This window comes from Cheilinus undulatus, linkage group 7 (genome assembly GCF_018320785.1).
Source record: "Cheilinus undulatus linkage group 7, ASM1832078v1, whole genome shotgun sequence".
Lineage (NCBI taxonomy): Eukaryota > Metazoa > Chordata > Actinopteri > Labriformes > Labridae > Cheilinus > Cheilinus undulatus.
In genome coordinates this window covers 959,335-972,445 of record NC_054871.1, presented here as the reverse complement: position 1 = coordinate 972,445, position 13,111 = coordinate 959,335, and the positions used below count along the sequence as shown (strand labels likewise).

The following is a 13,111-nucleotide window of genomic DNA, read 5'->3' as shown; positions in this document are numbered from 1 at the left end:
ATTGGGCAAAAATGGAGGGAAATCATGTTCAGCTTCACCAACATTCCATCCTCTGCCTCTGAAGATGATGTCATCCTTTACAGCTTCATCAACATTCCATCCTCTGCCTTTGAAGATGATGTCATCCTTTACAGCTCCATCAACATTCCATCCTCTGCCTCTGAAGATGATGTCATCCTTTAGAGCTTGTAAAACATTCCATCCTCTGCCTCTGAAGATGATGTCATCCTTTAGAGCTTGTAAAACATTCCATCCTCTGCCTCTGAAGATGATGTCATCCTTTACAGCTTCATCAACATTCCATCCTCTGCCTCTGAAGATGATGTCATCCTTTACAGCTTCATCAACATTCCATCCTCTGCCTCTGAAGATGATGTCATTCTTTACAGCTTCATCAACATTCCATCCTCTGCCTCTGAAGATGATGTCATCCTTTAAAGCTGATGAAACATTCCATCCTCTGCCTCTGAAGATGATGTCATCCTTTAAAGCTGATGAAACATTCCATCCTCTGCCTCTGAAGATGATGTCATCCTTTAAAGCTGATGAAACATTCCATCCTCTGCCTCTGAAGATGATGTCATCCTTTACAGCTCCATCAACATTCCATCCTCTGCCTCTGAAGATGATGTCATCCTTTACAGCTTCACCAACATTCCATCCTCTGCCTCTGAAGATGATGTCATCCTTTACAGCTTCACCAACATTCCATCCTCTGCCTCTGAAGATGATGTCGTCCTTTAGAGCTTGTAAAACATTCCATCCTCTGTGGTAGTAATTAAGATATTTGTTTATTTTTAGAAAATATCATCTGTCCAATTTGGCACCTAAACTGGCATTTAAAGTGTTATATAAAATGTAACTATCAGATAATAGATTTTTTTACAACAGCACTGAAGCTGATGAAACAGTTTTTAAAAGAGGAAAAAATAATAATTTATAATTTCATAGCAGGTTATATGTAGGGACATTTTTTTCCTTTGAGACTTTATAAGGAACTTTTTGTTACTAAAGCCTGAGTGTTAAAACTGACACGGTGAAATGATTAGCTAAGATGTGAACATATATGTATAACATACACAGATGTGATTCAAAGACACCATTTCTATCCTGAATACTGACTTTTCTTCTCCGTTCCTTTTATTTTACCTTCGTGTTTATTGGTTTTTCTTCAGGCATTCTCTGAGGCTCCTACTCCGCCGGGCTTTCTGGGGTCCTTGACGTGGCACGTATAAACAAATATGGCGGCGGTGTTTGAAGCCCCTCCGGAGTAGTTCGGCATTTCTGGAAGTTTAGAAATGGTTTCCTTCATACAGTAATCTTCATTATTTTACAGTGACACAGTGGAGACTGTCTTCTCTGAGCTGCTGTCCGGGTGAAGGAGTAAAATGAGCGGCTGGGCGGGTTTTTCTGATGAAGAGCTCCGGAGGATTCAGCTTAAAGGTGACAGATGCTAAAGTTAGCCGGCTAGGTTAGACTGGCTGTTAGGGCTGGGAAATAAACCGAGATTTAAAGGCATTGTCTCTTTATCATCACATTAGTAATGGGTAAGAAAGTATTATTTCTATCTTTGTATTTTAGATTGGGTTTAAACTGAAGTAGCTGTCAGAGCCACTGACAGTAAAAAGATAATCCATGGACAATGTTTAGGGTTATTATTACTTCATTTATTGAAGTAACTGTTATATTATCTGTTTAAGTGAAAGACATTGATGCATGTTTGATAAATAGGACAAATAGAAGCCGTAGAGCCCAGAGCTGTGTGGACATTTCTATTTTAATGGAGGTAGAGTCGATTCATCAGTTTGAAAGTGTTTTAATTTGGTTACTAATGGAAAAGATGTTCTTTCATCTAATAATCTCCCAAATCCTTTTCTGTAATCTTCACTACTGAAACAAAATACGAACAACCTCCTTCGGATAATGTTTCACAAAATTCTCATTTTTTACCTTTAAAGTCCCTGAAGAGGGAAATCCAGACTGTGTCTTAACACTCTAGATATGTAGGAATAAGGTTGCTGTAAACATGTGAAAACACTGAGATTATCTTTTTGATTTAGACCTAGGGCTGGGAAATAAATCCATTAAATCAGGTTTTTGGAAAATCAAGATTTAGAACATTGACAATTGAGATTTTGTGTTAAACTTAACTGTAATAATAACAGCTTCAATTTTATGTTAGTTTTAACAACCCCATAAATAAAATGACACATTTTTATCTTATATACTTTTCGTGTGTTACTAGTGTTACAATAACTCAATAAAAGAAAAACCTTCTGCACAGTTCGAATTAGGGCTGAACGATTTGAAAAAAATAAACTAAATTTGATTTTTGTCCCCCCAATATTGCAACTGCTATTTATTATGCAACTAGAGTGGCGGCAGACCCACGCCGAAGCAGCGCCACCGAGGAACTACGCTCCCATTGATTACTATGGTGTTCAAAATTTCTAAGTCCATAAAAAACCGAATGGGTGCGCAGATCATCACCAAAATCTACTCGATTCTTTCCTGTCACTATCCCAATATTTCCTGAAAGTTTGGTGAAGATCCGACTTTCTGTTCTCGAGTTATCTTGTACACATACAAAGAAAGATACGGAGCCCTTTACATAACCCCCGGCTGGGTATCGGCGTGGGTAATTATCGTTGGGTTTAGGGCCGGGCAGTTAATCAAAAATTAGATTAAATCGCAACATGGCCTGCTGCAATTTTCAAATAGCAAAAGGTGAAATATTTCTTTGACCTGAAATTTGTTTAAAACTTTTTTTTGCAGCAGAAATGTTATGCATGACATATAATGAAGTCATTCAGGTGCCGTTTCTATCTTTTTCATTTTTGTACTTTTTTTCTTATTGAATGTGTGAGACAAAAACCCATCCATGCAACTATTCATATCCAACTGCAATACAAGTCAAAATCATCAGAATAACACACTTTTTAAGAATTGTTCAGCCGTTTAGGAATTAAAAACAGCTAAGGAATAATCGTATATCAAATCGAAATTGCAATATTGGGAGAAAATATCGCAATAACATCATTTTCCAAAATCATTCAGCCCTAACTGGGTTCCTCATCTTATGTGTTTTTCAACAAATTAACCATTACCATTTTATTTGCAGAAAGAATAAACAGTTTTACTTGGCAAAGAAAGCTCTGCTCTAAATACACTCCCTGGGTTAGTCAGCAGCACGCTTTGACTTCAAAGGAACTGCATGGCTAGAAACCCCACAGAGATAGAAACATATAAAGGAGGAGGCTGGGGTGGAGGAGGTGGAGCTTTAGTCTATAGAGGAGGAGGCTGGGGTGGAGGAGGTGGAGCTTTAGTCTATAGAGGAGGAGGCTGGGGTGGAGGAGGTGGAGCTTTAGTCTATAGAGGAGGAGGCTGGGGTGGAGGAGGTGGAGCTTTAGTCTATAGAGGAGGAGGCTGGGGTGGAGGAGGTGGAGCTTTAGTCTATAAAGGAGGAGGCTGGGGTGGAGGAGGTGGAGCTTTAGTCTATAGAGGAGGAGGCTGGGGTGGAGGAGGTGGAGCTTTAGTCTATAAAGGAGGAGGCTGGGGTGGAGGAGGTGGAGCTTTAGTCTATAGAGGAGGAGGCTGGGGTGGAGGAGGTGGAGCTTTAGTCTATAAAGGAGGAGGCTGGGGTGGAGGAGGTGGAGCTTTAGTCTATAGAGGAGGAGGCTGGGGTGGAGGAGGTGGAGCTTTAGTCTATAGAGGAGGAGGCTGGGGTGGAGGAGGTGAAGCTTTAGTCTATGAAGGAGGAGGCTGGGGTGGAGGAGGTGGAGCTTTAGTCTATAAAGGAGGAGGCTGGGGTGGAGGAGGTGGAGCTTTAGTCTATGAAGGAGGAGGCTGGGGTGGAGGAGGTGGAGCTTTAGTCTATAGAGGAGGAGGCTGGGGTGGAGGAGGTGGAGCTTTAGTCTATAAAGGAGGAGGCTGGGGTGGAGGAGGTGGAGCTTTAGTCTATGAAGGAGGAGAATGGGGTGGAGGAGGTGGAGCTTTAGTCTATAAAGGAGGAGGCTGGGGTGGAGGAGGTGGAGCTTTAGTCTATAAAGGAGGAGGCTGGGGTGGAGGAGGTGAAGCTTTAGTCTATAAAGGAGGAGGCTGGGGTGGAGGAGGTGGAGCTTTAGTCTATAAAGGAGGAGGCTGGGGTGGAGGAGGTGGAGCTTTAGTCTATGAAGGAGGAGAATGGGGTGGAGGAGGTGGAGCTTTAGTCTATAAAGGAGGAGGCTGGGGTGGAGGAGGTGGAGCTTTAGTCTATAGAGGAGGAACACTAAGTGTTATCAACATTACCAAAGGAAAATTCTGGGAAATTTATTTCATGTTGTTTATAAGATTAAAAAAAATCTGTTTGAGTGTTTCTTTCATTTAAAATAAAATAGATCAATTAGAATTGTAAATCAATTTTGGTGTGTTTTAATTTTTGGACAATATCGCCATGCCCCATTTAGACCATTAGAGCTCTGTTCACTTCTTTCCTGTCTTGGTTTAATTTGAGGAGGGCAAATATAAGAGCCTAATCTATTACATTACTACAGTTGTATTTATCTCTTTATTTATTTGTTTGTTTGTTTATTAAATAGGTTTGTTTAGTGGGGAGATGGTTTGGATTATGTAGTCAGGAGTATGGTGATACTGTTGTGTATGTATGTTTTTGCTGGTACACAATTTGAAAATAAAATAAAAGTTCAAAAAGGAAAGCAAAATAAAATCTTCACTCCATGTGTTTTCAGACTCGGCCGTTCCTGCAGCAGCAGCCCGCGGCCGGAAGCCAGCTCCAGCTAACCGTAGTCGGCAGCAGTTACAGCGGGACAGGGCCCTTCAGTTAGCCGCTCAGAAACACGCAGGAGCCGCTCCACCTGAACTCCCACCAGAGCAACAACTCACCAAACCGCCACCACCTCCCAAGGAAGAACCTCAGCCCACGGTGCCGCCAGCAGCTCCAGCACAGAGCCTGGCTGTGAAACAGGAAGTTCAACAGAAACATAACGAGATGAAGGCAAAGGAAAACCACCAGCTGAGTCTTGAAGAGGAGGAGACTCCGACCGTTAAAGAGCTGGAGACACAAGAAGTGGCTCTGTAAATGTGGATTTTGTATCATATCTGTTAACAGTATTTTAAATGGGGATCGACCAATCACTGGGGCTGATGTTCATCATTTGATTATCTGTATCAGGGCTACCTTTTTTCTCCTATTTATAGAAGCAAAGGTTTCACCAGAGTCTTAATTTCTGGTCCAGGTTACAGACTGAATGTTCTCAGTCATCAGCAAACATTATGAACCTTTAGCTGATCTGGTTTTAACGTTTATGTCTGTTTTAGAGTCTTCTTGGGGAGTTGGAGGAGTGAGTCTTGTTCTGGGTTTAATGTGTTAAACTCTGTTTAATGACAGACGTGAAAAGACCCGACTAGAACAGCTGCAACAAGAGCAAAGGCTAATCGAAGAGAGGAACAAGCGCAAGAAAGCTCTGCTGGCGAAAACCATCGCTGAGAAGTAAGCATAGATGTTTGAACAATCCTGCTGTGTTATCATCACAGGAAATAGTCTTTACTGATGTGTTAGACCATGAAGATTAGATAAATGTCTTTAAGTTCTGTTATCTTCTTCTGAACAGGTCTAAACAGACACAGGCGGAGGCTGTGAAGCTGAAGAGAATCCAGAAGGAGCTCCAGGCCCTCGATGACATGGTGTCCAACGATATCGGCATCCTGAGGAGTAAGATTGAACAAGCCAGCTGGGACTATTCCTCTGCAAGGTATGAGGAGCTCACAGAGAGTCAGAAAAATAATGAAACTGTTTTGTTAAGTTTGGAGGCTATGTCCATCCGTCCATCCATCTTCTTCCACTTATCTGGGTCCGGGTCGTGGGGGCAGCAGTCTCAGCAGAGAAGCCCAGACACTCCTCTCCCTGGCCACTTCCACCAGCTCCTCTGGGAGAATACCGAGGCGTGCCCAGGCCAGCCAAGAGATGTAATCTCTCCAAGGTGTCCTGGGTCTGCCCCGGGATCTCCTCCCGGATGGACATGCCCGAAACACCTCCCCAGGGAGACGTGTGGGAGGCATCCTTACAAGATGCCCTAACCACCTCATCTGGCTCCTCTCAATGCAGAGGAGCAGCGGCTCTACTTTGAGTCTCTCCCGGATGTCTGAGCTCCTGACCCTATTTCTAAGGCTGAGCCCAGACACCCTGCAGAGAAAGCTCTTTCAGCCGCTTGTATTCGCGATCTTGTTCTTTCGGTCAGTATTCACAGCTCGTGACCGTAGGTGAGAGTTGGAACGTAGATCGACCGGTAAATTGAGAGCACAATGGACCGGTATAATGTCTGCATCACTGCAAACGCCTAACCAATCCGTCTGTCAATGTCCCGCTCCATCTGGAGGCTATGTGACATCCGTTATTCTCTGTGTTTGTAAAAAAAACCTTCCAGACTGGTGTTGGTGATACAGGTCAATAAAAGCTGAAAAAGTTTTGAAACTGAAGTCATAGCCTCTTACTGTTTATTCTCCTGCCATTGTGCCGTGCCAGTACACTATCTGTGCCTTCCTAGCTCTTATGGAGTCATTTCTACAATCGTGGAACTGTTTCAGGCTTTTTAAAGGTTAAATCCACACCACTAAATCTCATATTGAATGTCTTTTTGTCCTTTTAACATCCATTTCGCTCCTTTTTTGGGGCTAGCTTGAATTCATCATGGAGAGAAAGAGAGCCTGTGATGTGTCGCTGTTGTTTTAATATTCATCAGTAAAACAGAGAGGCTGTACATTAGCATTCTGTTAGCTCAGCCATGCTCTGAGTTCACTGTAGGGCTGAAACCATAAGTCAGTGTTCCACAGCAGTCAGTCCAGAGGGTTTACACCAGTATCAGACTGGTACTCCATTGGCCTTTCTCTACTCTCTGCTATGAGGAAGGACAGGAACATCTCTGCTCGTCCTCAGCTGTGGCTGCAGGCTGATGGAGGAGGTGAGGGCGGTGTACAGGTGCACAACCATCGACTAAATCTCAGACTAAAATGTTAGAGCTGGGCCTTTCTGCTGTTGTTAAATCTGCCTGAATACATGCATCTGTAGCTCCTCTGTCTCTCAGCTGTAGAAATCAGGAACTCCAGGTATGATTCGGCTCAGACTCAGGCAAAGAGGATCAAAGTTGTGAATAAAAGCAAAAACTAAGCTGTTGTCAGTTCTTGTGGATTCAAATGAAGTTTTTTTTTGCTTAAAGTGAACAAAATCTTTATTTATTTATTTATTTATTAAGTTTATTTGATAGGGAAAATGCAAATTACATAGTGCAACTTCAGCCTGTTACAAACAAGCTAAAAGTAACTGATGTTTCACAGGTGGAGATTATAGCTTTTGCTAGTTTCCATCTCCTGTCCCTAGTTAGGCTTTTAGAAAATGAAAGAAGGTAAAAGTAGAGATATCAAGTTTGCATAGAAGTTGCATAAAGACAGTTACAATTGATCAAAAAAACAAAATTAAAAGACAAAATAGTTAAATTTTACATCATAGTTACATAAAATTATAGCAAAACATGGAGTAGTTCAGAGTGCTCACATCTCTGATTTTGTTTTAGCCACTCTTGAACATTTTTGTTAAAAGGCTAAAATGACTGAAACATGAGTAAAACCAAAGAACATGTAAATCTGAAGACTGAGACTAGATTTAACAGCAACACTGATCCTCTGCTGCCTTGGTGAGGAAGCTGATGTTCAGCTCCCACTCAGGTCTTCAGGATGGGAAAAGACTCCTCACTGGACTCTGGAGGGTCCCGAAGGGTTGTGGGTCAGGGGAGCGGTCTTTAGTTTGAAACAATGCGCTCCAACCGTTAAAATAGTTTTGGATTTTTCATTAGTTTTTATTTTTGTTTTGTTTTTACTCTCTGTTTTAAATTTCAGTTTACTTTTATTAGTTTCTTTCTTCTGATTTGTTAGTTTAGTCTAGTTTTTCTTTTGCAAAAATGCTTCATTTTAGTTTAGTTTTTATTAGTTTTAGTTTTATTGGTAGTATGGGGAACTTGTCAGGGGTGAGATGCAAAAAGGCTCTTCACTTTTCTCTTTATTTATTCAATATTTATGTTTGCATACGGCTCAAGACCCAAAAGTACCACCGTATAAGTATTTCCAATCAAAATCAGGCTGTTTTACTCTCTCCAGGCTTGGGTGTCCATGTCAGTGATAATGCTGCTGTCAAAGACAAAAAGTCAGGAGATTTTTTCTCTAATTTAATTTAATTTTAGTTAGTTTTGTCAGCACAGAATTAAGTTTAAGTTAGTTTCTTTAGTAAAGCTCCGTTTTTATGCGATTTAGTCATTTAGTTAGTTTTTGTTAGCTGTAATAACCTTGGCTCCAACACACCCAGCTGACTGTTCCTTTCACTGTCTTGAACCTTTAGTGCTTTTGATCCATCTCTAGATGATAAAGCTGTTAAAGTCCTGGTCTTCCATGCAAGTTGTTTCAGTAAACTTGAGTTTTTAGCGATCGCCCTGCAGGAAACAGCAGAGAGACAGAGCTGAGAGTGTGCAGGAAATGTACTGTACATTTACTGTAAACGCTGCCCCCTGCAGATCCTTCCCAGTACTCATGCCAACTTCTCCTTCCCCCTGTGTGCCTCTGCAAACCCTCATTGATTTATCTAATTATTTAACCTGTATTTAAGCGGGATTATTCCCACTGAGATACCTAAAGGTCTCTTTTACAAGGGAGTCCTGGCTGAGACAGCAGCAGAAGGAGCTTTGAGACATGGAGTCTGGTTTTCTTTCTCTCCTCCCCAGTATTGAAAGTCCACAGCTGAATATGAGGAGCGTATTTTAACCAGTAAATGTGAATATGAGCGCGTGCTCTCTGAACGCTGATTACAGCTGTTTGTATAACGGGAAGAGGAGCTGACCTTCACATACCCCTCACACCGGCCCGTGTTATGATTATGTTGATTAAATCAATGGTTGGGATTTTGCTGAGCTTCATCATGAAACCCTGAAGAGGAGATGTTTGACATCATGTGTTTGGTTACCGCCGTGTTCCCAAACAGAATCTGATGTTCTGTTGTTCACAGTAAAAACAAGCCGGGGTCATTCAGACGCCGGGGGCGGGGGGGGGTATCCTGGTTGGAGCACTTTGGATTTCATAGCACTAGTTCCAGGGTGAGGCTTAGGTTCGGATCCTTTTAGATTGATTTTAAAAATACAAAGATGTTTTCATTTACAAAATCATGTTTCATGTTTAACCAGCCGGCTCTTTTGCTGAATTTTCTTCAACTGTCGTTCATCTGTTATTTTTTTATTTAGCCAAAGAATGAGACTCTTTTTGGAAGATAATGCAGATTGGGAGACTATTAAATGTTTATTTTAAAAAATCGTTATTCTCGTTATTATTAGCAGTATTTTCCTATTATTGTTTTTATGATTAGTGTTTTTTTTTTTCTATCAAAATGGTAATATATGATTCTAAATCTGGATATTTTCTCTGTAGATAAACCTCAAACATTAGTCACAGAATTCTGCCTTTTTAGGTTTTAGTAAAAAAAAACAACACAGCAACAAAATCAGAAGTCCCAGACACCCAGCGATAAAGAACGTTGAATGAATGAATGAAAGAAATGTATTTCGGTTCACTTGCACAAATAAAGCAATTTACAGGATCAAGGTGCAATTTCTAAGTTTCCGAGCAAACTGAAAGGGTGTAGGCAGAAGCTAAAGCTTTATTAACGCCTACCCCTCTTATTTTACAAATAACATAACCACCATAGAAGTAAGTGCACAGCAAGAACGATGCAGAAGCATTGTTGTTGTTTACATTCATTAGTCAATCAATGCATAACAACATATTTATATTAACTTACATTTTCCATGGTGTATTTCAAAACCAGCTGCCTTTCATACAGTCTTTTCAGCCTGACCAGTGTACTGCACGTTTCTTTAATTTCAGAAGAAGAATTCCACAGTTTTACCCCTCTAGCTGACAGACAATGAGATTTGACATTTGTGCATATCTTTGGTTTTTGAAAAATAAATGTTCCTCTCAGATTGTATTGGCTGTCTCATTACAAACAACTTCTGGATACTTTCTAGTAATTGTCCAGTTTTAGCTTTATACATTAATGGTATTGTATTGTATTCAACTAAGTTTTAAAATTTTAGTATATTTAGTTGCAAAAATAGAGGATTGGTTGGTTCACGATGTTTTTTTTAATTACAGTACGTATGGCTTTTTTTGTAACAGAAAAATAGAGGACGTTAAGATCTGTGATGCGTTTTTATATTTCCAGCAGCCATGTTTAGTTTCTGTGTTTTCTCCTTTTTTGTCTGTTTCTAGAAAGCGATATGAGAAGGCTGAGGCGGAGTACGTGATGGCCAAGCTGGACCTGCACAAGAAGACGGAGGTGAAGGAGCAGCTGACGGAGCACCTCTGCGCCATCATCCAGCAGAACGAGCTGAGAAAGGCCCACAAGCTGGAGGAGCTGATGCAGCAGCTGCAGCTCCAGGCCACCATGGAGGAGGAGGAGGAGGAGAGGCAGAAAGAGAAGGAGGAGAAGAGGAGAAGCTGTGAGGAGACGCAGGGTAACGGGTCAGCAGAGAGTCAGGAGGGAACGGTGCAATTGACCAAAGACTGTGGAGCAACGGAGGAAAAGACGATGGAGGAGAAAGGAGGGGACGTTCAACAGACAAAGACTGAACAGGACTGTAAAACACAAGAAAACGGTGCTCAGAGTGAGATTATAGCATCCTGATGCTCTGGAAAGAGAGACTATGCATTCATGAAAAATACCAATGAGCATTCAGGGCTGTAGAGATGAAAGTAGAACACTAATGTTTTCATGGAGTACTGTCAGTAAAATCAAATACTTTTGAAAGGCTGCTGCAGCGTCCAGGGCTGGGTATCATAGATAAGCACTATGCTACTAATGAGCTAAGTCAAACTAGAAAACACCACCATAAGCATGCTTGTGGTTCTCAACGTGTCGATCCTCAGGAGCCGCTAGCACCTCCTCAGGAGATACCATGACCTGAATCTGTAAAAACGTTCAACCACTCAGACGTACTCACTGTAAATATCAACAGTAGTCCAACCCTCTCTGAGCAGGCGGAGTATTTATTTCACTTTCAGTTATCCCACCATCCAGAGCGGGGCTTCACCAAAACCACCAACATCAGGGGCGGGGTTTGTGTCTCTAGAGTGTTGTCTGAAGTAGTAGTGACCTCTGACATCATCTTCAAAGGCAAAGGTCGGAATGTTTATAAAATTTAACGGATGACATCATCTTCAAAGGAAGACAACGGAATGTTTATAAAATTTAACGGATGACATCGTCTTCAAAGGAAGACAACGGAATGTTTATAAAATTTAACGGATGACATCGTCTTCAAAAGAAGACAACGGAATGTTTATAAAATTTAACGGATGACATCGTCTTCGAAGGAAGACAACGGAATGTTTAAAAAATTTAACGGATGACATCATCTTCGAAGGAAGACAACGGAATGTTTTAAAAATTTAACGGATGACATCGTCTTCAAAGGCAAAGATTGGAATGTTTTTAAAATTTAACAGATGATATCATCTTCAAAGGAAGAGGATGGAATGTTGGTGAAGCTTGGGATGTTGGGGCTTTTTCTCCTCTGTTTTTTGCGGAGAGATATGCCATAGTTGGCGTTGGAAAAGTGGTTTAAACTGGCTAAAAGATTCTGCTTATAAAAAATTCATAAAACATTTTGTCCTTGCCTATGAAGATGATTTCCTCGTTTAATGTCTCTGAAACATTCCATCCTTGCCTTCTGGTACCTGCTTTTTGGCCCTGATCCAGCTGTTGAGAACCACTGGCCTTAATAGATGCATTAAAGAGCAATCCTATTCAATAATATGACTGTCATAAAAAAACATTTACTATTTTGCTAAAAGAACAGAAAACGATATCGTCGGATGTTTATTGCATGTGCTCCAGAAGGCACGCGCTGTTGCAGATTAGTAGCTTTAGCATTTGGGGCTAGTTTAAACAGACAAGGTGTCTGCTATTCAACGAGTACGATTATTAAATATCAAATGACTCTGCTTTTGTTTTGTTTTATAGGTCCGGTTTTTAGGATTGCTTGCAGAAAGAGGTTCCATCCTGTAAGGCTGCTTGCATTTAAGCAGTAGTTTCAGCCTTTAAAGGGTTTTCTGTCAGAAGTATTGATTAGGTTTCAAGCGTGTGTACAGTATAGACGCCCAGCCCTCGGCATGTTTCTGCAGGATCAGATATCCGCTCTCTCAGATGAATTTCTTGCTGTCTTTTCTGCACGCTTCCAAACTCATCTCGTGTTTCTGAATCATGGATTATCTCTGAGAGGTAAAAATCCAAATCTGACTCTTTGTCATTGTTTCCTTCTTGGCCTCTAAAGCAGAGATGGGTGGTGTTTACTTCCTGAAGCGCAGTGAAGCATGACTCCGTCTCTGTCCAGCACATAAGCGCTGCCGTCTCATGTGTTGTAGATGAACACATTAGCCAGCGCTGGCTCGTGTTTCTCAAAGTTAAATCTGCTGTTGTGAGAGCGGCGCGGAGCAGCGGGCCTCCTCGACGGTAAGACGATATCTGCTGATGCTTTTCATGTGTTTGTGCTCGCTTATGGAGGGACACAGTGAAATATCAACAATAATCAACACTATATCCTGACCAAAGTCTGTTTACTGAGTCTGTTAATGATTGTAAAGAGAGTGACTGATGCTCTGTCTGATTATTTAAATGGGGGGTGTATTTTAAAAGGTGAAATTTAGATTTACAGGATGATATTTTACTAAAATAAACTGTTGAAGTGAACATTTTCCTCTCTTGTGTTGTTCATGATTTCAGCATTTAGACAGGTTTATCTGCAGGGTTGAAGCCCTTCATTCCTGTTAACACATGAAGGAGGGAGTAGGGCTGGGCAGAAAATCATGTCTCAATGTTTTTATAAGCTGATTCATGATGTTCTGATGATTTTCTCTGTCAAACCAAACTGAACCTGTTTGATACCAGTTTTGTATTTAAGGGCTAGAGATGGCAGGCAGACTCCATGTTGTCCACATTTCTGTATTCTTAGCTTGTTAAATCTTCTACATCAAAATGACCCAGTCTCCATGATCTGAAGCCAGGCTTCTGGTTTCATCC

The 13,111-nt window shown here is 41.2% G+C and overlaps 1 protein-coding gene across 2 annotated transcripts; it reads left to right on the top strand.

Moving 5' to 3' along the window:
• Positions 1 to 1,251: 1,251 nt before the first annotated feature.
• On the top strand, positions 1,252 to 12,781 carry gorab (golgin, rab6-interacting). 2 transcript variants are annotated; one of them, XR_005992133.1, is made up of 6 exons: positions 1,252 to 1,443; positions 4,728 to 5,073; positions 5,387 to 5,488; positions 5,610 to 5,750; positions 10,303 to 11,470; positions 12,165 to 12,781. XR_005992133.1 is itself a non-coding variant. In XM_041792199.1 (5 exons), the coding sequence occupies exons 1-5, from the start codon at positions 1,389 to 1,391 to the stop codon at positions 10,715 to 10,717; spliced, it is 1,059 nt and encodes a 352-aa protein (XP_041648133.1). In that variant the 5' UTR covers positions 1,252 to 1,388; the 3' UTR covers positions 10,718 to 12,781. The 2 variants fall into 2 exon arrangements, 1 of the variants encoding a protein (XP_041648133.1); XM_041792199.1 differs by having other exon boundaries at positions 10,303 to 12,781.
• The last annotated feature ends 330 nt before the right edge of the window (positions 12,782 to 13,111 follow it).

What these genes read in the sequence shown, in the direction of transcription:
- gorab (XM_041792199.1), top strand. Translation starts at nt 1,389, where the DNA reads ATGAGCGGCTGGGCGGGTTTTTCTGATGAAGAGCTCCGGAGGATTCAG. An exon ending in GAGACACAAGAAGTGGCTCT is followed by an intron (nt 5,074 to 5,386) that starts GTAAATGTGGAT and finishes GTTTAATGACAG; the next exon opens with ACGTGAAAAGACCCGACTAG. An exon ending in GCGAAAACCATCGCTGAGAA is followed by an intron (nt 5,489 to 5,609) that starts GTAAGCATAGAT and finishes TCTTCTGAACAG; the next exon opens with GTCTAAACAGACACAGGCGG.